At 34.8% G+C, this 27240-nt stretch overlaps 2 protein-coding genes across 2 annotated transcripts in view; both read right to left on the bottom strand.

Moving 5' to 3' along the window:
• Positions 1-15742, bottom strand: part of LOC127843163 (uncharacterized) — a 99249-nt gene extending 83507 nt beyond the window's left edge. The window contains exons 1-2 of the mRNA XM_052373022.1: positions 14039-15742; positions 10422-10610 (exon numbers count right to left, since the gene is read on the bottom strand). Coding sequence (XP_052228982.1) covers positions 10422-10610; positions 14039-15151 — 1302 coding nt within the window. The 5' untranslated portion in view covers positions 15152-15742. The remainder of the gene's footprint in view (positions 1-10421; positions 10611-14038) is intronic.
• Positions 15743-21500: 5758 nt separating this feature from the next.
• The window catches only part of LOC127841554 (uncharacterized), a 79998-nt gene continuing 74258 nt past the window's right edge, over positions 21501-27240 (bottom strand). The window contains exon 5 of the mRNA XM_052370456.1: positions 21501-22274. Within this exon, the coding sequence (XP_052226416.1) occupies positions 22115-22274 (160 nt within the window). The 3' untranslated portion in view covers positions 21501-22114. The remainder of the gene's footprint in view (positions 22275-27240) is intronic.

Here is a 27240-nt window from a genome sequence, read left to right as displayed (position 1 = left end):
AGGCCCAAATTAAAACGACTGCAACAATTGTTAAGGACATGCGTAAAAATGTTACAATGAAAAGGTTACATGTAAAATAAATATATATATTAACCCATATATGCCTAGCGTCTAGAAAAAAAAGCCTTTGCATGATGCGGCATCTCATCAGGGTCTGCGCTGTTTGCTTAAAGGAATTTTTGTAAAAAATATTCTAAATATAGAAATAAATATACTAGACATCCCTAATTTTGGAAATAAATTGATTCAATTTAAAAGGATGGGAGAGTCCACTTGGCATAAATGGGTTAACAAGACATGTTTCCGCAGGACACGTGTGACTACACATTCCACTATTGTTTAAAAAATAACTTATGTCAAAACATGACGTTTAAAGACCTAATTTTTCTTTGACCTCTATGTGTGACCGTAACCTTTAAGGTTGACCGACGAGTGATAAACCCAACACGTCGCCCTCTAATTGTCGCCATGTGTGGTAAGTAATTAAACTTGAATGACGAATGACAAGTTCACAGTTGAAACACAGGTGGAAGTAACGTACCCTGGATAGTATATATATTTTTTTAGAAGCCCAATATATTTAAATAAATATATTAAATCATGTTTAATGAGAAAAAAAAATGAAAAAGAGCCATGAAAAAAATTCCCCACCCTCTGATATTGGCATCATAACAAGATCATTAACTTGAATTTATCATAGACCTGTCTTCGCGGGCCGCACAAATGTAAAATATAGCTTTAATCCAAAACAACCCTTGGTCTTCTTATGGGCAATGGGACAACCTTTCAAAAAAAGTTTACTTCAAAGAAATCTGTCCAGCCGTTTACTCACGGTCGGCCGATAACCAAGCAATATTTCGAGCCCATTGGTCCATCCGAATAAATCTTCGACAGACTTTCAAACAATATTTTTTAGTTGTTTCCCCTTAATCGATAGCTCGCGTTCTGTTCCTTTAAAATAACGAGGCCGGTCACATAATGTGAGCATATGCAACTGCTTACCCCTAAAAACTCATTCCAATGCAATCAGAATGATTAGTATTTATCATTATTTACATTTGTCAATTAATCGTTGTTGTTGTTGATTTGATATTTCTGTGCCAGGCTCTGTCAGTGTAATTCACTGCCAAGCCGGGTTCAAAAGCAATGGCTACTTTCGTTTTCAAGTAAATCAAATTTAGAGTTAAACAGTTGTTGCAAGAAAATATAAACTTTTGGAATTAGTTTTTAGGGGTAAATGGTTGCATATGCATGCATTATGTGACATGCCTCGTTGCTTTAAAGGAATAGGACGCGAGCCATCGATTAAGGGGAAAAAACTAACAAATATTGTTTGAAAGTCTGTCGAAGATTTATTCGGGTAAACAAACGGGCTCGAAATATTGCTTGGTTATCGGTCGACTGTGAGTTAATGGCTGGACAGAGTGTTTTGAAGTAAACTTTTTTGTAAAGTTTGTCCAATTGCCAATAGGAGGATTAAGGAATGCTTTGGATTAAAGTTACTTTGACATTTTTGCGTCCCGCGAAGGCTGGTCTATGATAAATTCTTGTGAATGTCCTTGTTATGATTTCAATATCAGAGGGGGGGATTTCTTTCATGGCTCTTTGTCATTTTTTTTCATTAAACATGATTTTATATATTTTTTTGAATATATTGGGCTCATAAAATAAAATAATTTACTATCTAGGGTACGTTACTTCCAACTGTGAGTTGAAACAGGTGTTTACGACAAAGTTTGAACTTTGACCTGTGCATGTGATATTGACCTAAAGATATGGAGACGGGTGTTACATCATGAATATTTAGATATGGTTACGGGTTCGTTTTGATCTCTCAGGATGTTGGCAACGTAGATTTATTTGTGTAAAATTTTCGTCAGAGTATTCTTTGTTGCGTCACCCAGAATCGGCACAATAAACATGATAAGAACCATCAGGCTGTACTTTACACCGAAAGGTATTTTCAGTTGGAAATATTGCTAAAATATAAGACAGCCTTTGCCAAGTTTCGGTGCTCCAGCCAAAAATTAAATAGTGAGCTTGGTGGGGAGTTACATGTTGCATATAATTTGCGTTTATGTAATTTTTGTTTTGATTATTTTTTGTATTTTTGGCTGCAGGCCTTTCAGTGCAGATAAACCTATTGTTGATGCTATTGTTCAATAGAATTTAGTACCTTCCTTTTCGACAAAGATATGTTAGCCATCGCTTGAAGGCAAAACACATTATCTATAGCTGAATAGCAGGCCCGAAACTTTGCTTAAGATTTATCAAAGTTATTGTGTTTTTTTTCCAACCATTCATAAAATCGTTTGTTTATATAGCGAATAATATTGTGTACATTATATTAGTTAAAGAGATTTCCAAAAATATGTGTAGGTCCAAATTTGTGTATTGGACATATTATTCTCTGCCTTCAAGTTTTAGGAAATTTACGCCTATAAAAATTGATGACAAAACAATACTAAACAGGTGTAATATTGTTATAATAATAATCTACAAAAGACGTCATGTCACTCCTTAGCTCCGATACAATTTAAGTAGTCATGTTTTATTGCGTGTTGGCTTGCTTATATTTTCAACGTAAAATTTTGGCTTTTTTTCGATTCTGGAGAAGTTCTTCATTAATTTTTTGTAACTCAATAATTTTAGTATTGTATCAATTTTAAAATATATTATTGCGATTCTTATACTCCTTTAAATAAGATGCTACGTTTGAAGCTCGAGATTTCGATAAATGTGTATTGTAGTGTGTGTGTTTTTTTATAGCACATTGTTCATCCCACGAAAGTGGCTGTAATGATCGTTTATAATAAGGTTTTATTAGCATATTTTGCCTCGTAGTATTACGGCGTTTATTTTGTAAATAGCAGCCTAAATTTTTATATGAATGATATTCATTATTTTATTTAAATATTCATTCAAGAGCGTAACGTAGGTATATGAACGCATTTTTTCATAACGCTAGAGAGAATTGTGTTGTCCATAACTATAGCTATATAAAGAATGTTTTTGTCCAAAATGCTAGACATAATGCGTCAGTTCATGACGCTTGACAGAATGCAATAGTTCATAACGCTAAACAGAATGCCTCAGTTCATAACGCCGCACAGAATTGTGTTGTTCATAACGCTATAAAGAATGTATTAGTTCATAACGCCAGACAAAATTCCTTAGTTCATAACACCGGACAGAATGCCTTAGCTCATAACGCAGGACAGAATTCCTTAGTTCATAACGTCGAACAGAAAGCCTTAGTTCAAAACGCCGAAGAGAATTACTTCGTTCATAACGCTAGACAAAATGCCTTAGGTCATAACGCCGAACAGAATGACTTCTTTCATAACGCTAGACACACTGCCTTAGTTCATAACGCTAGACAAAAAGCTTTTTCGTAAATAAACATGCTATATTCAAATTTAGTATTGTAAACACAATGTATATCTCAACATTAGAATGTTAGGGTATAGTTTCATACATGTTAGAACAATAGTGGAAAAACTGCATAAGATAGCGTCTAGTGGTGTGAATATGTACGCCATAAACACATTCTCCAGGGAAAGTTCATTTATCAATATATTAACAGTAATGCATGGGATATTGTTTTACTACAATTGGGGAATTCTACTAAGATAAGGTAGACTCTACAGTATTGCCAATAAAATAGAAACTTGCGAGATATCTTGGCAACCAATAGTGTTGATGTTTCGTATTTGCTTCTATGCTGACTTATTCTATCTTGCTATTTGCAGATTGAAAACGAATTGCACACGCCGTTGCTATTGATCAAATCCATTAACTGATAAGAGAAAATTATATTATGCAAACAAGAAAAATTAAGTGTTGATTGATAGCGTAATCGGAAAATGCAATCTTGCGGTTAATAACTTTCTGTTCAATTATTGGCTTAGTGATAATGTTTATGAAATCTATTGATGGAGCGGTATGCGTTCCATTTCATCATAGAAACAGTTTCGTTAACATGCGTACATGGGAAATGGGCAAATACAAGGCAAATGGTCACTTCCCATAATAAAAAGACCTTGTGATTTGATAAGGATTCTGTCTCGCTATATCAGCCAGAATCGTACAACACTTTTGAAAATGATGTTGTTGAAATTATGAACAAGCATGCTCCATTTAAACAAACATACAGAAAGCCTGTTCAGTTACCATATATGAATAAGGAACTAAGAAAAGCTATTTACACTAAAAAAATGTCGTATAACAAGTATACTAAAACGAAAAACTCAAAATCCTGGGAACAGTATCGTAAAAATAGAAATTTAGTAAATAAACTTAAACGTAAATCCATGAATAACTTTTTTCAGGAAAGGTGTACTGGTGGCTGTAAATCTAAAGATTTCTGGGAAACAATAAAACCTTATATGTCAAACAAGTCAAAAAATAGTCAGAGTAAAATCATTCTCAATGATAATCAAAAGACAATATCAGATAATAGTGATGTAGCTGACATTTTCAATGACTTCTATGTAAATGTCGCAAAAGACATTGGAAAAGATTTCACCTTTGATGAAAGTAACCATCCAAGTATAAATAAAATACTAGGGCAAAATATTCCCCCAGATTCATTTAATTTTTCACATGTGGAACAATCAACTGTTTCAAATATTTTACGGAAGTTTAATGCGAAAAAAGCTACTGGAATTGACAAAATATCTATAAAACTCCTAAAATTAGGTTCACAGTCACTGGTCCCTTTCTATACATACTTTATAAACAATTCTATTGACTCAGGTATATTCCCTGATCGACTAAAGCAAGCACAGGTAACCCCAGTTTATAAGAAAGATGATCCCTTAGTCAAGTCTAACTATAGACCTGTAAGCATATTACCTGCTCCTTCAAAAATTTTCGAAAAGGTTCTGGCTAATCAACTTACTAAACACTTTGATAAGATTTTCAATAACTTTTTATGTGCTTTTCGGAAAGGGCATGGATGCCAAACAACACTCTTGAAACTTGTCGAGGATTGGAAATCTGCATTAGACTCCGACCAATATGTTGCTGCAGTTCTGATGGATTTATCAAAAGCGTTCGACTGCCTGCCCCATGATATTCTCCTATGCAAACTTAAATCTTATGGTCTATCTAACAACTCTATTGATCTTTTAACTTCTTATCTATCCCATAGGAAACAACAAATCAAAATAGGTAGTTCTGTAAGCTCCTGGGCTCATATTATCAAAGGCGTACCTCAGGGCTCCATACTCGGGCCTCTCCTATTTAATGTCTTCATCAATGATATCTTTTATTTTATTCACAAGGGCACACTCTATAATTATGCAGATGATAATACACTTTCCTACTGTTCCACAAATTTTGATGACCTTGTTAAAGTTCTACAAGAAGAAAGCAATATCCTTATAGACTGGTTTACTTTTAATTGTATGCAAGCCAATCCCGACAAGTTTCAAGCTATAGCTATTGGAAAAAGAACCGCTTCCAAAAACCTTTCTCTTGACATAAGTAATGCTAATATAAAATGTGACGATGTTGTTAAACTTTTAGGAGTAAACTTAGACTCAAACCTAAATTTTGATCACCACATTAGTAGCATTTGCAGTAAGGCAGCACAGCAGCTAAATATCCCGAAAAGAATAGGGAAAAACCTCTGTCGTCTTAGTAGACTAACCATTTTCCATTCATTTATCATATCAAATTTCAGTTTCTGCCCTCTAACTTGGCATTTCTGTTCTAAAAGTAACACAGACAAAATTGAAAAAATACAAGAGAGAGCTCTTCGCTTTGTATATGATGATTACAACAGCTCATATGACCAATTACTCACAAAAGCAAACTTACCTAGTCTATACATTAGAAGAACCAGAGTAATAGCACTTGAAACCTTCAAAATTATAAATAAAATGTCTCCACCTGTTCTAAATGACCTTGTTATCAAACGCGAATCTCGTTATCACTTCAGGTATACCAATCTTCTTGAGATTCCCCAAGTCAAGTCTACTAAGTATGGTACAAACAGCTTCCGGCATGCAGCTCCAGTTCTGTGGAATGCTTTACCAGAAAGCCACAGGAAAGCAAGTAATTTTAACCAATTTAAAAGCTTTATGATGAGCTGGACTGGCAAAGAATGCAAATGTTCTTCCTGTAAAGTTACATAGGTACATAAAGTTCTGGAGCTGCATGCCACACTGTGTTTAGTTGCTTTTGCTGCCTCTGTTTTGCTTATGTATTATTTAGCTTTTTATTCTGATTGCTTGTGCTTGCTTCTAACTTGTGTTTAGTGGCTTTTGATGTCTTTGTTTTTGCGTATGTACTATGTATCATTTTATTTTGTCTGCCTGTGCTTGCTTCTAGTTTGCTTCTAATTTGTTTCATGCTTTATTTTTGTGCTAGCTTCTAATTTGTGTTTAGTGGCTTTTGATGTCTTTGTTTTGCTATTGTAGTATGTATTATTTTATTCTGATTGCCTGTGCTTGCTTCTAGTTTGCTCCTATCTTGTTTCATGCTTAATTTTGTTTCATGCTTTATTTTGTTTTTATTGTGAGAAAGCTGCTGATCAGTTCATTTCGAATCTGATTCGAGGTGATATTCGTTCTTAGCACTTTTTTATCTGTCGCACTTTTGTGTTTCTTTTTGAATTCAGATTCTTATTCACTCGTCTTATTGCAGTTTTTAGTCCTACTAGCAGGTCTAGATCAGCAGCTTCCTACACAGTTTTTAATTGCCTCAAATTTTATTAATGCTTTAATATTGTCAAACTTATTTCATTGTTGCATGTAATTTATTATCTTAATTTATGCTTTCACCCTTAAAAACATGTATTTGATCTTTCTTTTAGCTGTTTTACTCATGTTTTATTGCTTACACTTGTTGTTTAGTCGGTTAATAAGCTTTGCAGCTTATGTTATTTGTTATATGTCTTGCCGACTCAAAATAAAATTTATTTATTTATTTTATTATTAATCGTACCGGAAGTATTTAAATATAAATGAGCGGCCCTCTGCAAAAAGCGGGCTTAATTCATGTGCGTAAAGTGTCGTTCAAATTTAGCCTGTACATTATGCACAGGCTATTCAGGGACGGCAATGCCAACGTTCATTAAAAATTTCGTTTTAATGAAATTCGCTTGAATAATTACCAGTCTTAGCGGAAAGCCTTGTCTCAGATTAGCCTGTGCGGACTGTACAGTATAATCTGGGACGACACCGTACGCAAATGCATTAAGCCACGTCTTTACAGAAAGGTGCTCAAATGGATCATATTTTGTATTTGCGGTTTGATAACGAGTTTAGTAGTCGCTAAAGGGGGAGACGACTTTTTTGTTGAGCTCTAGTAAGAAAGAAAAGTGAGTAAATTGTTTCCCTTTTCTGTTAACAGTATCTAGCTCAAAATCGCTCCGAGAAATCGGTGTTTAATGCATATGCGTCTGTTGTCGTCCAAGATTGGCCTGTTAATTCAAAAAAGCTTATCAGGGGCAACCATTTCCGCCTAGAGTGATCTAAAGAAGTATCTTTTAAGCAAAAATCCAGTCTACGCGGAAACTTACGTCCGTGATGAATCTGTTCGAACTACACGGGCTAATCTGGGACCAAAATTTACTATGCATTCACAGAACACAGCTCAAATGCATTTCGTTTCAATTCAGGCTATTCCTTTAGGGACATTATAGAAGTTGTCCCTGCAAAAGGAGATTTACTTATAAATCTCATTGTCTAAAAGAAAAATAAAACATTTTCACTTATTGCATATTACCGATACAATATAACTAATGTTACCACATTTCCTGTGGCGAGACTAGATTGAATAGTTTTGCAACCATTCATTTAATTTATAACTTTACTGTATTCTCGATTTCAATTTACGCTTTCCTCACTCATACGCGATGAGAAGTAGTCTAGATTAACCCATTTATGCCTAGTGGACTTTCCCATCCTTCTAAATTGGATCAAGTTATTTCCAAAATTGGGGATGTCTGGTATATTTATTTCTATTTTTAGAATATTTGTTACAAAAATTCCTTCAAGCAAACAGCGCAGACCCAGATGAGACGCCGCATTATGCGGCGTCTCATCTGGGTTTACGCTGTTTGCAATGTCCTTTTTTCAGGACGCTAGGCATAAATGGGTTAAACACGACATGTCGAATGCCGACGTGTGTGATCTATAGAAGAGAAGAATAGTCTTTTATGTCTGTGAATGACATGCGAAGTTAATTAACTGAAACTACCGATATTGCCAATATCAGACTATATCGGTACGGCCGATTTAATCATTTCATTGTCGACACAGAGGTTCGTTTTAATATGTGTTTACAACATCACGTTGGCAAATCAAATATATTTGAGCTTTGTATTGAGAAAACTGGGCTTAATGCATGTGCGTTAAGTGTCGTCCCAGATTAGCCTGTGCAGTCCGTACAGGCTAATCAGGGACGACACTTTCCGCCTGAATTGGATTTTTGCTAAGAAGAGACTTCATTAAAACGAAAAATGTCATACAATCGGAAAGTGTCGTTCCTGATTAGCCTGTGCACGACACTTTACGCACATGCATTATACCAAGTTTTCTCAGAACGCGGCTCATTTTAGAAGCATTTTGATGTTCTGGGTTGTTTCCTTATTTTGCAAATGCAATCACTTGATTAATTTATTCCAACGGCACTACTTACCGTTATTTGTTTTAACAGTAATTACGATCTTTTTGTTTTGTGAAAAAAACACATTTTTTTCATTATTTTAATTTATAACATATTTCATTCATATTGGGTAACTACAAGGTCTGTATTTAATTCTTCTTGATTCGTGTTTAAATGAATTCTAACTATGTTTTTATAACACGTGAACTACGTACACATTGAAACCTCAGCTTCAACATCAAGAGAGAAACCTTTTGTACCACTTGGTCTTTTGTTTATGGAAACCACACAGGTTACTCACGAGACACACATAACACAATAACCACAAATGAGTGCTCCGCCCTGGAAATGTCGAGGCAAATTATTTGGGTTGTAAACCAGTCTTATGACTGCGAAGTCGGTAACATAAAATATTAGACATTGAGTAGACCTATTACATTTTGTTCACAAACACGCCAGCTGACAATAAAGCGTAGGGCCTTCATGAATAATATTCCACTAAAAGTATTTAGCCTTAGAGAAAACCCACTAGGATTAAATAATATGTAATTCCCAGACAACCGGTATAAGAAAATACTCTTACCAGAATGATAAGTAAATGATTGCTTACAGGCGTAACAGTTTACAGATTAAATTTAATGGTATTACCTAGCTTGCCAGCGTCAAATATATATCTCCGTATTTGGACAACTTCAAACAAAACATGTATATGTGGTAATAAAAAATACATGTAATTGTTTGGAAAATACTGGATATGACGCAACAGGTCAGGCTATGTTTGATCGATTGTCTGTTTCCCTATTTTTGTTTTTAAAATAGAATAATATTTGCATGTTTTAAAATAGAATAATATTTGCATGATATAGAGCCATGATTCTGTTGAACTGTATCTTAAGTTTTCTTAATATCTCTCTTAAAGAATACAAGCACTGGTTCCAACCAGGAAATGCACTTGAAAACGTTTCAGTAAAGTAGATGTAGTGTCCGCCAAGAGACCAGCTGGTCATGGGTTCTACCCGCACTGTACGGACGTTCTCTACATCTCCCTCAAGAACTATACGTGTTGATTCCACCCAGGAAACGGAGGCGAAAGCGATAAAATAAACTTCAGGTTGTCGATGCTTAAAGGGGCTTTTTCATAGATTTTGGCATGTATTGAAGTTTGTCAGTAAATGCTTTACATTGATTAATGTAAACATTGGATCTAAAACGCTCCAGTAAAAATCAAGAATAAAATTTAAAAAAAAAGAAAAAAAGTAACCCTCAACAGGGCTCGAACCACTGACCCCTGGAGTCCAAGTAAACGCCTACCATTTAGACTACTCGACCATCCGTGCTCATACAATTGTTGATTTTTTTTACTTTTGATAAGCAATCCTCGTAGTTTCACAAAATATAACGACAACAACAAAACTCTCAAAATTATTCAATCGTTTCGCGTTGCAACGCTTACTAATTTTCAGGTTTTTAAATCGTCAAAATCAAAATGCATATAATGGATATTTTAGAGCATGATAAATGTTCAGTATTACTGTTTCCTCACAAATATCATAACTAAAACAAAAATTTGCGATTCTGAACCAACCTTTTTTTATTTTGTCAAAACGTGAAAAGGTCCCTTTAAGTAAATAGGATACAACTAAACTAACTAAACTTAACTAAGCTTTTCAATAGACCCTAAGAAATAGAGCTCAAATAAAATAGGGTCAAGCGAAATTAAAATGCTTGTCATATCTGTTCCGCGAAAGACTCAATTTCGTTGGTATACACAATCTAATTTAATAGAACAAATGTCTACAAACCACTTGCAGAAGTATGAGATTCTCTCTGAGTGCGCCTATACATCCCAGGAAAGCGACGACGAACGTTATCCCTCCGCCGATGAACATCAGCTTCCGGAGGTCCAAGTAAAAATCCGTGTCGGTTGGCACGAAAAACGTGCTCTCCATTTCCATCCAGACACCAAGGCCGATAGCAACGACGGAAATCACCTGAAATAGATGGTAAGGAATATGCATCCGATGCGGCATGAAATGTAAGCATTGCTCGGAGAAAACGGGGCTTAGTGCAATACACACAGGCTAATAAGGGACGACACTTTGCGTTCGCGTTGTTATCATGGTATTTTGTCGTTTACAGAAAGTCTCTTCTAATAGAAAATCATGTTTATGCGGAAAATTTCGTCTCTGATTAGCCTGTGCGCACTGCTTAGGCTAATATGGAAGGAAACGTACGCTCATTCCGGATATTTGAAATAATAGCGACAACATAAATAACCTGGGACATGTGATTTCAAGCATGTACTTTACATCGGGAAAAATACTTGCTACATACCCTTTTTCACAAAATAATAAAAATCGAAACAACAGAAACGACATAAAACCCTTTTTTAAATGTAAAGAATACACGTATTGTCTGCATCCATGCAAACCTCGTCGGTCCAGTTGCTACTTATTTCACCATTTAAGCGTTCAGAAATACATTTTTGAAGTATTTTTGAAATATAAATGTAAAATACACCGTGCATTATACCGAGCATGACAACATTAACGTTTGCATGTGTTAACGTACGATTATCGAAAATCGCTACACGTTCTATTTACAGCTAAGTTAACCCGAAAGCTTGCTTGATTGGTATTTAGTATAGAGCAACTTAACCCAGACTGATGATGTAAACGTTATACAAATAATTGGTATTTAGTATAGAGCAACTTAACCCAGACTGATGATGTAAACGTTATACAAATAATTGGTATTTAGTATAGAGCAACTTAACCCAGACTGATGATGTAAACGTTATACAAATAATTGGTATTTAGTATAGAGCAACTTAACCCAGACTGATGATGTAAACGTTATACAAATAATTGGTATTAAGTATAGAGCAACTTAACCCAGACTGATGATGTAAACGTTATACAAATAATTGGTATTTAGTATAGAGCAACTTAACCCAGACTGATGATGTAAACGTTATACAAATATTATGAGTCTCCCTGTTGGAAAACGGGGCTTAATGCATGTGCGTTAAGTATCGTTCAAGATTTTTATGCGCAGTCTAATCAACTTCGTCAGGGACGACACTTTCCACACAAATTTGTGTTAAGAAACTTCTTCCTGTAAACGTAAAACTCTATACCAGCGGAAAGTGTCCTCTCTCAATAACGTGAGTGGACTGCACAGGCTAATATGACCCAACACAGACATTAAGCCCTTGTACCCCTCAGAAACGCCATATGACGCATTTGAAGTCCTTTAGAAAAACAAATTAAATTTAAGTCCTTTCTTAATATATTCAAGTTTGAAATGCTTCATTTGCAACCCGGAGATACTGATGAGTAGCAAACAGCATAAAACCTGAAGAGACTGCGAGTTACTCGCAGGCTGTTCTGGTTTTATGCTGTTTGCACATATCAATGTCCACTTTGCCTCTGAGTGGGAAAGGCACTAGCCCTTTTATTCTCTTACGCTTATGGTGCCGTACAAAATAATGTGTACTAAACATCGCCAGACATCATCTTGGCTCACGACCAAAACGAAAATATGTTGTTTTTTTGTTCAAGAAAATTGCAAAGAGTCGATTTCTTCGATGTCTCAGCCAAAGAATATGTTATTTGGCAACTATGTTTATATCTGTCCGCGTCAAATTAAAGATCTATCAATATGTACTAAGCTATTCGATAACTGCAAAAGAACTTGTTTAAAATGTAGTTTGAATATATATAATGGTACTCAAAAGCGATGACATAGTTTGAATATATGTAAAGGTACTCAAAAGCGGTGACATAAATAAGAATAAATATTCTGACAACTGTCAATAAATCAAAAATCAAAAAAATACATTGATATTCTAATACTTTGAATTACGTACAAGTTTTCGAAGCAATGATTTTCGATTTAATCGTCGACATTATTTTTTATCAATCTCAGACCAAAACATGAATTGAACGACGAATGTCGTAGAATTGTTTCGTTATACGGTCTCTTAACCAATTGATGCCTAGCGTCAAAAAAAAAGTCATTGGCAAACAGCGTAGACCTAGATGAGATGCCTCATGATGCGGCGTCTCATCCGGGTCTGCGCTGTTTGCTTAAAGGAATTTCTGTAAGAAATATTCTAAATGTAGAAATAAATATACTAGACATCCCTAATTTTGGAAATAAATTGATCCAATTTGAAGGATGGGACAGTCCACTAGGCATAATTGGGTGAATGAAATTTGGTTTTACTCTAAAGACATTCATAACGATACAGATTAATCCGATACCAACACAAGTACTCGTTTTTGATGCACAACAAATGTTCCAGTCTATTTGTCGTATTAACAAATCTGCTCAAAAATGAGGATTGCACGTAATCATTCGTGTTTTAACATGAATGAATTTTCTACTTTGCAAGCAAGTATCATCGAATTTACATAAACATTATTAAATTGCAATAACGTTGGTTTCCCTATGACATTTCTATTTTAACTAGTAGTGTAATTATTTGTTCATCAATTGGTTTTGATTTAAGGTCGATCATATATAATCTGTAAAGTTTCATCTCGTGTCCAGTCATTTGTGTCTTGTTCTGAGAAAACTGGGCATAATGCATGTGCGTAAAGTGTCGTCCCAGATTAGCCTGTGCAGTCCGCACAGGCTAATCAGGGACGACACTTTTCGCTTAAACTACATTTTCGGTAAAAAGGGACTTCCTTTAAACGAAATATACCATTGAAGCGGAAAGTGTCGTCCCTGATTAGCCTATGCGGACTGCACAGGCTAATCTGGGACAACACTTTACGCACATGCATAAAGCCCAGTTTTCTCAGAACGCGACTCATGTGTCTATCGCGATAATGATGACGAGAGTAGAAATAATATACATTAGACACGAACACTGATCTATTGTGAAAATAAACATGAATAGGGAATTCTTAACAAAGTATATATGTTTACTAAATTATTATCGAGTAAACATGTACACTGAATTATTGTCAAAATAAATATATTTACTTAGCTCTTAACAAATAAAACATTTATACTGAATTGTTGTCAGAGTTAACACGTAAACATAATTATTTTTACAGTAAAGATGCAAATTGCACTATTGCCATGGTAAAAAGTGTAACTTATTACTCGTCAGAGACACAACTATTTGACAGTGGCTCTATGAAATATTTAACCCTTGGCATGCTGGAAAATTTGTCGTCTGCCTAAATGTCGTCTGCTGAATTTCTAAAATTAGCATTTTCTTCGATTTTTTTTCAAAGAATACTATCAGAATAGCAAACAGTTTGGATCCTGATGAGACGCCACGTTCAAAGGCGTCTCATCTGGGTCCAAACTGTTTGAAAAAGGCCTTCAAAATTCGGTTCCAGCACTGTAATGGTTAAAATAAGTTAATTGCAACACGAAATGAAGGTATTCAACTTACCCATGATATAAAATTAAAGACAAACAACGAATATTTGTTTAATACTGCTAGAAAACGTCTTGTAACTTCACTTGTATGCCTGTTTTTGATTGAAAACGTTCGTCTAAACCTTTGTTCGAACGATTCCTTTCTTTCACCATTTGTTTCTTGGCTTCGTCGCTTTCCCGACCCATGGGATCTAACGTCACTATCTCTAGTCTGTGCATCAGACGCATTTCTTACATTATCTTCAGATTCATTGGGAGGTTCAGTTTCTGACAGTAGGTTGCATGATGATCCATCGGGTTCTCTCACAAGCAAACACGTTTGTATACTTTCATCTTTGACTGACGACTCATCAGCAGATCTACTGAAGTCTGATGTTATACTCTCACTCTCCGCACAACTGTCACTGAAACTAACAAACCTTTTTTGCCGCCCTTTATCGCTCTTACTTGCTCGTAAAATGATCCCACTTTTGGGGGGAGTTGCATCCGAGTTATGCGGTTTTAAGTTGGGATCTACTTCTGAAACCTCACAAATAGGATCCATGTCCGTGTCGTGTTGATTTATACTTATTTCCTCTACGTTGATTAATCCGTCATTTATTGTTTCACAAACTGTGTTGGCACCGCAGCCTTCGACAGTAATTAAACCACTATTCTTTACGCCAACTAGGATATTTAACGCATTTTGGCTCAATGCATTGTGCATAAGGCTATCAGAGCCAGATTTGGTCGAACATGAGTTTTCTGCACAATTATCACAATTGATTGGATAAACGTTACTATTTGACCTATCATGCTGACTCAGACAAGAATAACGCAATAGGTCATCTTCGCTTAATATGCACTTATTTTGTGGATATACTCTTAAAACGCAGTCTGCCTCTTGTACTCCAGCAGTATCATTCAAAGCAATTGCCCTTTGATCAGCCGCAGAACGACTGTGGTCTTTATTACAAACACCCTCGATTGAACACTCATTATCACAATGCCCGTCGACGTTCAAATGAGATTTTTCATTAATTTCTGTCCTCATTAATGTCCCATTAACATTGCTCCAGTGGACGACATCATCAGTTTCTTCGCAACTCTCCATTGTTCTAACGCATTCCGCAGCCACAAACGACATCAATTGAATGTATTCCAAACCACGGAGTCTATGTTATTCCTGATTTTCATTATGCACAAATAGATTGAAATCTCGTTAGTTGGCATGTCTCTACAGACCTTATGCCGAGAATGTTTGTTTATCATATGCCAACAGAATCCTTTAACACGGAGTTATTATTGCATTTCAATATGCAGATCAACGCATCTATTTGCTTGTAAATCATGTTAACAATACACTTATTCTTAATTATTTACATTAATTTGCTAAGTACACATTCTCATAAATATGCTTAGAAATCGTCTTTCTTAAAGTATGCCTTCTTAAAAGAGATGTCAAATTCATATCTATAATTATTTTTTATTCGTAACCATCGTTTTCGGTCTTTCGAAATCTGGATTAATTGGTAACGGCTATGTTTATGAGGCGTCTAGATATTGTGTAAAAACTGGTTGACTGTTAATTGTTTATAATTGAACCACACTTCGTATTCCATGTAACATAAAGAGTTCTGATTGCCATTTAGAGTGAACTTTGTATTGATCATGAATACCTAAAACTTTTATCCAGACTACATATTCCCCAAACACACATAGAAATGCAAAGACAGATTCCTCCAACAGCCACAATAGAACATAGAATTTGAAGCCATTAAACGTGATGGAACGCTGTATGACCCAGCAAACATCCTGGCGAAATATTACAAATTTCTCTGAAAGCCAATTGTAGCCTTCGGAGGATCGATTTCGTGTAACATATTGTGATATTAATTTCGTGACATGATTCTTGCTAACGACGTCAGTTGTATCTCTTTCAATTTCGCACTTGCTTTTTTATTTATATAAATTTAACACAATCGGTTGGTAAGTGGGTTTGCGTTCTCTTTATATATGTGTTATGATGATCATGTTTAGGATACAGTTCATCTACAATAACGGAAATGAAATGCATTAATATTCTCCAGTAAAAACGACCTCAATATTAAGCACTGTAGATTTATCTTCATATAATTATTCAACTTTAATATATTCTTGATATGAGCTTCTACTACTACTACTATTACCACTGCTACTGCTACTGCTGCTGATACCGCTGCTACTACTGCTGCTGGTGCTGCTGATGCTGCTACTACTACTGCTACTACTACTACTACTTCTACTACTACTACTACTACTACTACTACTACTACTACTACTACTACTACTACTACTACTACTACTACTGCTGCTGCTTCTGCTGCTGCTGCTGTTACTACTACTACTACAACTACTACTACTACTACTGCTACTGCTACTGCTGCTGCTTCTGCTGCTGCTGTTGCTGCTGCTGGTGCTGCTGCTGATACTACTACTACTACTACTACTACTACTATACTACTACTACTACTACTACTACTACTACTATACTACTACTACTACTACTACTACACTACTACTACTATACTAACTACTACTACACTACTACTACTACTACTACATACTACTTACTACTACTACTACTACTACTAACTACTACTACTACTACACTACTAACTACTACTAGACTACTACTACTACTACTACTACACGTACTACTACTACTACTTCTACTACTACTACTACTAACTACTACTACTACTACTAACTACTACTACTACTTACTACTACTACTACTGCACTACTACTACTACTACTACTACTTCTACTACTCTTCTACTACTACTACACTACTACTACGACTACTACTAACTACACTACTACTACTACTACTACTACTACTACTACTACTACTACTACTACTACTACTACTACTACTACTACTACTACTACTACTACTACTACTACTACTACGACACTACTACTACTACAACTACTACTACTACTACTACTACTTCTACTACTACTACTTCTAATTCCTACCTACTACTTGTACTACTAGTTTAACTAATACTACTTATAATACTATTGGTTCTACCTCGTCCCTGTATAGATTATTAAGTGTTGTGTTACATTTTATTGTTGCATATAACATACCAAGTTAAGTTTTGTTAATACATTTTGTTATTAAGTAGTTAGTGTAACAAGTTCAAATAAAAAATTTGTGCAATTTAAGCTCTTTTAAATTATTTTTTAGTAATAAGTGAACAATTATGCTTAGCTTGGTACCATGGTTGTTAACATTATCTGTTAGGCAACATACACGCTTGATATAATATCAATTGATGTAATTAAATTGTCATATATACCTGTAACATTTTTAGTTTCCAAACCTTGCTCTAACATGTTAAAAGGGCACTTTCTCCTTCATTTTGGCAATATCTTTTGGATTTTTTTAATTCTTAATACGTCTATATATTTTAATACCAGTTTTATTTCTTATAATTGTAAATATTGTACAAACTTTTATCATTCTGTATGGATATTTGTACACGTTTTGTCTGAACAGTGATTGCCGTTAAAATAGGCACAATTATAAAAATGGGAGTTTTTCATTTAAATTATATTTATACCACATGAGTAATGCTTGAAATCGTTTGTTTGTGCATCATTTTTATTTTTTATATAAATTAAGAATTTTGAAATGGGAAACAAGTCTTATACAAAGTAAGCTTTAGCTTTGATAGTTACTCCTCTTTGACTTCGATGAAATAAAGTATCGGACCCTTTACAGTATGTAATATCATGGACTCTGGATTGAACGGATAAGAAACGAAACCGTACGGCAAATATATATTCGAAACTGAGTCATGTGACCGTAACTATCGATCTTTTATAATTAGCGTACATCGAAGCGCCGAGGTTATACATTTTGATGTACCCACTCACGTCTTTTTTTGAAATTTTAGTTTCATTTCTCGGCCGATTGTGACAAATTATTTATCATTAGAAAGCCTACGTTACGTAGTTTTCAGATATATAAATTATATAAATATATATTAAGTCTGAAGGCGGAAGAAAGTAGCGCGCGGTCCCAACGCACCGAACTGATGCTACGGTCTTGGCGCTTATGCTTTTGTTTAGATACCGGCCATTAAATGTTGTTTGCAATGATTTTTTATATTTTTTATGCAATATAGTGAAATATTCTGTTCACGAAACATGTGAATAAAGCTAACTATTAAAGAAGCTTAATAAATTAACGAGTTCAGCTCTTGTTTATAACACAGAACGGGTGTTAATTTTAAGATGAGACAGCGTTTATAGCGGACCCTCTTGATATTTTTGGCTAAAATTGGTGTCAAAAACATTCATCGTTTGTTGTTTGTTATCAAAGAGATAATAATGTAGATTTATTTGAAAGGTTATTTACCTAAAATTATCAATTAATTAAAATTATTTAAAGATTTTTGAAAATCACGGTCGGTGTTACGCAGGTCGTTTCGTATTTTGACATCAGTGCATCATGTCCAACTATTCAATATCGGATTATTTTTCAATGGGACGATGACGACTTAGATTTAGACGAATTGTTAGCCCTTGATTAATGAGAAAGGAAATGTTGAAATTACGATTAAACAATCAATTAATAAAATTTGAGTACATGACCAGAAATATTATTTGAAGTATGCAATATCAAGAGCGGCCGCTATATACGCTATCTGATCATAAAATTAACACCCTTTCTTTGTTATAAACAAGAGCTGAAATCATTTATTCATTAAGCTTCATTAATAATAAGCTTTATTGATATGTTCGTGAACAAAATATTTCAATATATTCGTAAAAAATATAATAATCATGGCAAAGGAAATTTAATGGCCGGTGTCTAAACAAAAGCATACTAGTAATCGCCAAGACCGTAGCATCAGTTCGGTGCGTTAGTGCGCTACTTTCTTCCGCCTTAATTCCGTACTTACTTTCATTTTTAAACCATGTTTTTTTCTATCGTATAAATAATTCTATTCTCCTAAGCAAGATGTAGTTTTTAAAACTGAACTCCAAATATAAACGCTACAAATCGGTATAAAGTAAGAACATGTCCATCGTAAATATTGATTCTAAAACTCCAAAACGGTATAATGTTTGCAAAAGTTAAAGTTATAACTCGCTGGGCTGCCGAAATCAGAAGAAAAATTTAATATATATTTATATATCTGAAAACAACGTAACGTAGGCTATCTTAGGATATATAATTTGTCAAAATCGGCCGAGAAATTAAACTATAACTTAAAAAAAAAGACGTGAGTGGGTACATCAAAATGTATAACCTTGGCGCTTCGATGTACGCTATTTATACAAGATCGAAAGTTACGACACGGTTAAACAAGCGGTGGTTAAACGTAAAATGTTTATTTCTTGTGTTTGTGTTTAACACGCTATATATCCATTAATAACAACGTGAATATACTAAAAGTTATATTTTGTTGAAAGAGGAATAAATAAGCAACAAGATAGCGTATCAGTCAATAAATTCGGATGATTAGTTTATGCATAAGATTGAATTTACTACAGTAAGGGTCAAATACTCGATTCGTCTCCTATCAATATACGCTCCGTGGTATTATTTATGAGCCAATGAATATCCTAGGTTTGATTGATTTTTATTTTGGTCTATCATATTGTTCTCTCAATTAGTTCGTACCTTCTATTACAGTGCTATTGTCATTCAAAATATTTTCTTTTCTGTGAAAACGCTATGAACAGTTAACATGCTAGGAGACGTCTTGATGTTGGCAGGGACTACGTATGAGTCGCGTTCTGAGAAAAAATGGGCATATTGAATGTGCGTAAAGTGTCGACCCAGATAAGCCTGTGCAGTCCGCATAGGCTAACCAAGGACGAAACTTTCCGCTTTTATGACATTTTTCGTTTAAATGAAGTGTCTTCTACACGAAAATCCTGTTAAGGCGGAAAGTGTCGTCCCTGATTAGCCTGTGCGGACTACACAGGCTAATCTGGGACGACACTTTACGCACATGCATTATGCCCAGTTTTCTCAGAACACGACACATATTTATGTGTTATTTTTACAACCCATCGCTAAGGTCAACCTAGATGATCCAAATATTAACGGAACAAACCGTTGGAACATATCAATTGAAAATGATCCTCTATGCGGTAATACTTCTTGTCTATCAGTTGAAGATCAATCGACTTCTTGATTTAACCTTTATAATATTTTGAGAAGGTTTCTTAACGGTCGAAGGTCTACATGTTCACAAGCAATATTGTTTGTTTGCCTTAACATGTACACATCCAATAAAATAATAATTAGCTTAATAAGTTTAACTAAAGAAAGAAATTTCCCCATTTAAGGACTCGTTAAAAGTAAACATTTTTTTGATAATTGAACTATGGAAAAATACCTTAAGATAAACGACTGTTTATAGGTTTCATGTATGTCGGAAAAACAAATTGGTAATGGAAAACTGTTTATATTTAGATTGTTCCACCCATTAAATGATAGTTAAATGTGTCTGTACCTAAAAGTAGTGCAGTTACTTCATAAGAAAACATTATAAAGAAATGATTTGCCGTTTTTGCCGTTATCAACAGAGAACACGTCATTAGTTTTTGTAGACTTTTCATGCATAGTTCTTGTTAATTTGCTTGTTTCTAACTCGGGAATATTATATCGTTGTTGTTTATATTGCTGTTTAGTGTTTTACACGATCCAATATGTGAACATTTTAACCCATTTATGCCTAGCGTCTAGAAAAAAGATCTTTGCAAACAGCGTAGACCCATCAGGGTCTGCGCTGTTTGCTTAAAGGAATTTCTGTAAGTAATATTATAAATATAGAAATAAATATACTAGACATCCCTAATTTTGGAAATAATTTGATCCGATTTAAAAGGATTGGAGAGTCCACTAGGCATAAATTGGGTTAATCATTTTACCCAATATTACATACAAATCACTGACACGATACTGATACGAAACTGATAACGTACCATATTTTAGAATGACTTGTGGTGTTTAGTTGATTGATTAATAATCCCAGTTCATTTTGGTGAGTCTTGATATTCTTATTTTTATGGTTTGTAATATGTTGTTCTTATACATTGTTACGGGTTTTCTGTGCATGTCGTTGTGTTTTCATTGTGTTGTTAATGCGAATGTTGTTTCCGTATATTGATAAATATTAACAAAATATTGTGTTGCTTGTTGTGATATGCCCGTTTAAAAATATTGTCTAGCGAAATAAACACTAAACCACTATTAAAAAGAGCGTACAAATGGTTTTGAGGAATGTGTTCCAAATAAATTTAAAAAAAACACAACGTGTTAATTGTCTGCATATTTCAATTTAAAAGCTTCCCATTTCTTATACAGAAGCGTGTAACTACAAAACGGTCTTTCATCGGAATATTGTCATGCGGAAATCTTAAAGCAATAGCATTCACTATAGCGTTCTTTATCTATCATAATGAATCAACAACGAAACATGTTATAACCAAATCACAATTTATTAGCAATTTATAGTGTATTTAATCGACATGACATTCATGTTGTTTCGTACATAACATGGTACAATCTTCCACCCCTCCCCCAAATGACAATTCTTAAACTTTGAAATTGACTGACAGGATTCTTCATCTTCATATGCTTATTAAACCTCATTAAACAAAGTATGCAGCTAATGAAACAATGTTGGGTAATATTTAGAGGACGAAAGTGAAAAATAACAGCAATGATTGTAGTAACTAAGCATCAATAACGCGGTATGTTGCGATAATAACCCATTTATGCCTAGCGTCTAGAAAAAAGGCCTTGGAAAACCGCGTAGACCCTGATGAGACGCCGCATGATGCGGCGTCTCATCAGGGTCTGCGCGGTTTGCTTAAAGAAATTTATTTAAGAAATATTCTTAATATAGAAATGAATGTACTAGACATCCCTAATTAATTTTTGAAATAAATTGATCGAATTTAGAAGGATGGGAGAGTCCACTTGGCGTAAATGGGTTAATCACCTCCAGTGTTAACTCTTGTTTGAATCACATGCCAGTAACAACAGAGAACATTTTCACTCTGTCACTTCGAGAATGTAGTTTAAATGCCCCTAAGTGCGCAAACTTTGAACAACTTGCCACAGAAGTCGAATTATATGCAGGGCAGCCGCATTTCTTTCAGGTAGCATTTGTAAAGAAGTTGCGTAAGTCCCCCAGGCCGATTCCAACTTCTGTTCCAGTTCCCAGCAGTGCCCTAGCATGTTCAAAGAGGTGTCAAAGTGGCATAAGAAGATATTATCGCCCTTAGTTGAGCTTAATCTTGTGGATGTAATGAATTTAGTGTACTTCGATAATTTCATCAAAGCTTTCGATTTGTAAGGTTCTTGCTTAAGTTCTTTATATGTAAGGTACTGTAGATAGTAGAGATAGGGTTCAATTTGCACACAAATGTAGTCTTCCTTGCTATGAACTTTAAACAGACCAGATGAAGTGGGGGTTCCGAAACGCTCTCGATACATTTCGCATCGAAGGAATTCAGGCACACACATCGCCTCTGCTTGTCTCAATACCAAAAAGACAGACCATCTTTGTTTGAAAGACTGTTCACATGACTGCTTTGCTATCTGCAATGCTAATAACTCCGATGGAGACACGAATAACTGGTAAATGAGATTACATTTGTTTTTGTCCTCGTATATCTGTTGTTCTATCAAGTCAAAATATTTACAAGCTTCATCATATTCTCCATTGCAGAAAAGGAAGGAAGCGTATCGCATGTAGTTGCCAATGATATCAGACTCTAAAGACTGAATATACAATTTTCTAGCTTTATTGATGCCATCGTCAAAATATGCATGTCCTTCTTCTTTCTGTTCTAAAAACGCCGAACCAAACAAACTAGCCATTATTGACATGACGCAATGCAATGCATAGGCATATTTTCTGTATTTTCTCAATGGGGCGCGATAATACATTTCTAAGCGTGAAATTTCAGTTGCCAACAAAGCTTTCCTGTCATCGACGGATATATCTAAAAATACTTCTCCAATAAAGGTTTCCGGACTTCCCCCAAAAATATGAAGTACGTAATTAAAATGTGCCGAACCAATCGTGCAATATCTGCTGTGTTCATTTTGTCTCGTACCAAGCTCAGTAAGCGTTTTTCCAATGTTGTCCATTTTTATATGTTCGATTTTTGCTCGCAGTGAATTTATAACATTTGTAATAATATCCACCAATTTCTGAAACTCGTGTCTTTCGATTTTCCCATCAAACAAGTTAACATTCTCTATGGTAAAGTGTGGACAATTGCGCCGTATTAAAAAGCGCTTCAACGTTGCAAGAATGTACTTGACACAATTGATGAGATTGTCCTTCCTCCATAAATCTGGCCGCGTGTTCTCGACCGCAAAGAAGAAGGCTGTTTTAAAATGAAATGTACTCAGCCTGTCTCGATATTCTGGAACAAACAACTCTTTTCTTATCATCTTTGTAAGAACAAATGCTTTCAAACGTACTGTATCTAAACTGAACATAAATAGCCGCTCTGTTAGATTTGTGGAAATTCGCCATTGATAATCAAAATAATCGTTCGTACATATGTTCGTACTTTTAGGGGGTCCCTGTGGAACTATAAAGACGCCATATTTCTTGGCCTTTATCAACGTCTTCTCCGAAGGCCAGTGACCGGGGCGAGGCCTTTCAAAAACGAACTTGCATTGCTTTGGAAGACTTTTACAGTAACAGGCGTTAACACTGTCCATATCACATATACTTGATGCGGGCCCGTGTCTTGTTACTTTATAATAAACTGAATGTTGGTTAAGGGTATCAAACATAATTGTATGTGGAATCATGCCGTCAGTTGTTGTCTTATCTTTCCAAAAAAAATTTACGATATCAACATGACCCCGATTAGGATCTAATTTCTTAAAATGCCTTGTTTGTATTGATTGTTCAATCATTGTTAAAATACAGTATTGCGGAGCATAACTATTTGTGCTCAACTTAATTACAACTTTGTGATCATGCGGCTGAAAAGGGTGATTTTCTGAATCAAGAAACACACGAAACATATCACAACGAAATAAGTAGTCTTTGTCAGACATCATTTCCAATGTTGTAGTGCCCTCGATTTGACTTCCGAATATATATACTCTTCTGTTCCGCGCAAGTACTTGTTGTGCCAGTGTCAGTTCACGTTCACACGATAACATTCTTTTCCTTCTGAAATGTATTAACTGTTCATTGACGGCTTGGTTATCAAGAACACGTGAAAGCCTCTCTGAGAATTCTTTATCATCTGTCGAATGACCTGCCACATTATGGGCGGTTGTACAAGCTTTCCTATTTTTCCTTGTTGTATGTTTCTGTTTGCTGCGCTTGTTTCCAGCCATCTTCAAAGAAAAAAAAACAACTGTATTTCACACACCCTTATTTATGTATGATGTTATTTTGACATTCTTGTATGATATGTCGTAAAGTTTTAAACATTAACCCATTTATGCCTAGCGTCTAGAAAAAAAGGACGTTGCAAACAGCTTAAACCCAGATGAGACGCCGCATGATGCGGCGTTTCATCATGGTCTCCGCTGTTTTCTTAAAGGAATTTCAGTAAGTAATATTCTAAATATAGAAATAAATATACTAGACATCCCTAATTTTGTAAATAAATTGATCCAATTTAGAAGGATGGGAGAGTCCACTAGGCATAAATGGGTTAAGTAGGTCATTAACGTTCTCATAGTCCATAGTATAACATATATTTCATAGTTCATGTACATGTTGCCAGAAGAGTACAGTCAGAGCTTCTGTTTCCGTCATAGAACTAAAAAAAAGTTTACATTCCAACACACTACTGAATTCAGTAAATATTTGACGAAATATATACACATACAATATATGCTATACTAGTAAAATACTGTTCAGTGATACTCCTTAACAATGTATGACAACCCATTGTTTAAACAGTACAAACAATAGATATTCAGCATGATCAATGGATCATATATGCAAAATCTGAATAGTTTGGAATATTACAACTTAAACGATAAGAAAAGTGAAAAACAACTTACAGAGCCTCTGGCACTCTTGACAAAGACCCCGCTCGTCCTCTAAAACTCGTTCTCCGTGCCTGGTGTCAGCTGCAATAATGTTATGTAATTAAAAAGTGACAGGGAGATGTGTGTGTTAGCATTCCGAAATCACCGATTGAACATAACACATTTAACAGTTAACAATGGCACTTAGTCCGAATTGAACAGTACATGAACAAACAAAACATAAATCCAAATTTCGCACAATCGACACAAATGTTATAACCAAGCTACATACCTGAACTGTTCCTGTTGCTAAATATGGATACATTAATACGTGTTCATATTTAGAATTGTCAAGATGTCAGCCGCTTGAAATTAACAACTCTTTAACTTTCTCTGTCTAACTGTGCAACACTTCAATCCAACATGCTATTAAAACGACTCCAATGTTAAACAATACCATTCAAATACCGCTTGTTCTAAAAACGTAGCTCATATTAATTTCACAATTGTTGTTCTCTTTTCAGAATATATATCGTGTATATGTACAACAAGATTAAATAGATTTATCTAGATAATATACCGAACACGTTAGCCGATAACACACCAGTTTCAACCTAATTAATTAGAACGATACTTTGGACTTTAAAACCCATTGCTATTTGGTGTTAAAGTTTGATCACGTTGTATTTGTTAGATCTAGTTTAATTATTATGAATATAGCAATGTGATTCGATCACTATTCTAAATATTGTAGCGGTCATAAATAAAAGCTGCGGTTAATTTTGTGTAGGGCGAATGTTTGAACACATTGGAAATGAAATATGAATCTGCGTTTAATGCAAACGTACGGCTATGTTTATTGCACTTCATGTTTAATCATTAATTAAGGTTCAGTGAACAAAGTTTAATATTAGCTATACTGCGCTATGAACGTTATTGTACCTTAACATACTAAATAAACTCTGAAAGAGTATAAAACTTATTAAACTTATAAATCCTTTCTACTATTTGTTCATGAGTCACACGTGCTCGTGTTTCCTACAAATGTTTTATAGTGTATACACATTCTTAGTAATATACTCGACACTAATTGCCTGTATCAAAAAGTTAAGCCCAAACCGGGTGCTCAGTCTTTTAAATTGCAATATTTCATCGTTATAGTTGACCTTAAACTTCAAACCAGAAGTATGAGACGATCGCTTTAACTCTTTCAGTGCTGGAACCGAATTTTGAAGGCATTTGCAAACAGTTTGGATCCAGATGAGACGCCACAAAACGTGGCGTCTCATCAGGATCCAAACTGTTTGCTATTCTGATAGTATTCTTTGAAAAAAAATCGAAGAAAATGCTTATTTTACAAATTCAGCAGACGACATTTTAGCAGGCGACAAATTTCCCAGCATGCAACGGGTTAACGATAAGTGTGCAATAATGAATTGGAGTGTCGTCGCAACTCTCGTTTAGCGCTTGGTTTCCATACTTCCGCCACGGCGTCTTTCCACTAGGCGGACATAAAGGACGACTTTTGGCCTCTTAATGACGTATCCGATGATAAACAAGACTTGATATGATACGTATCACCATTTCCAGGCCAATCATTACGATACGGTAGGTGAGACTGTCGGTTTAGGTTGGTAATCATAATCAAGTACCTAAACAGTGTATATGGTGTCTCAATAACCTATAATTGATAGATATCCTTAATCATGTTATACATTATAATATGTTGATTAAAAAGAACTTTATGATTACGTCAAATTCGTTAGTTTTCTATATATCCATATGTTGAAGAGTGTCAATAAGTAGGCATGCTAGAGCAGTTTGTTAAAGGAATGTTTACTGTATTTTCTTTCAAAATGTTTCCCTAGTCAAGGGTTGAATTCCAACTTATATTTGTTCTACTTTTAACTAAGTGATTTATATTATATTTTTCAGTGTGTATAGTTTGTTTTGACTTACTTAATAACTATGTTTTTGAGAAGCGCATTTATTTAAAAACTGTCAAATTATAAATACATTACAACTAAATGCGTTGAACAATTGTTTTTTTGTTACGATTCAATGTGATTAAGTATCGAAATAGTTGAACTAATCGTTTGAGAACTGATTCTAGTTAACCCATTTATACCTATTGTCTAGAAAAAAGGCATTGGCAAACAGCGTAGATCCAGATGAGACGCCGCATGATGCGGTGT

The sequence above is a fragment of the Dreissena polymorpha genome, chromosome 8 (assembly GCF_020536995.1).
Source record: "Dreissena polymorpha isolate Duluth1 chromosome 8, UMN_Dpol_1.0, whole genome shotgun sequence".
NCBI classification, from domain to species: Eukaryota; Metazoa; Mollusca; class Bivalvia; order Myida; family Dreissenidae; genus Dreissena; species Dreissena polymorpha.
Note: the sequence above shows the minus strand (reverse complement) of the source record. Positions and strands in the feature narration are given on the sequence as shown.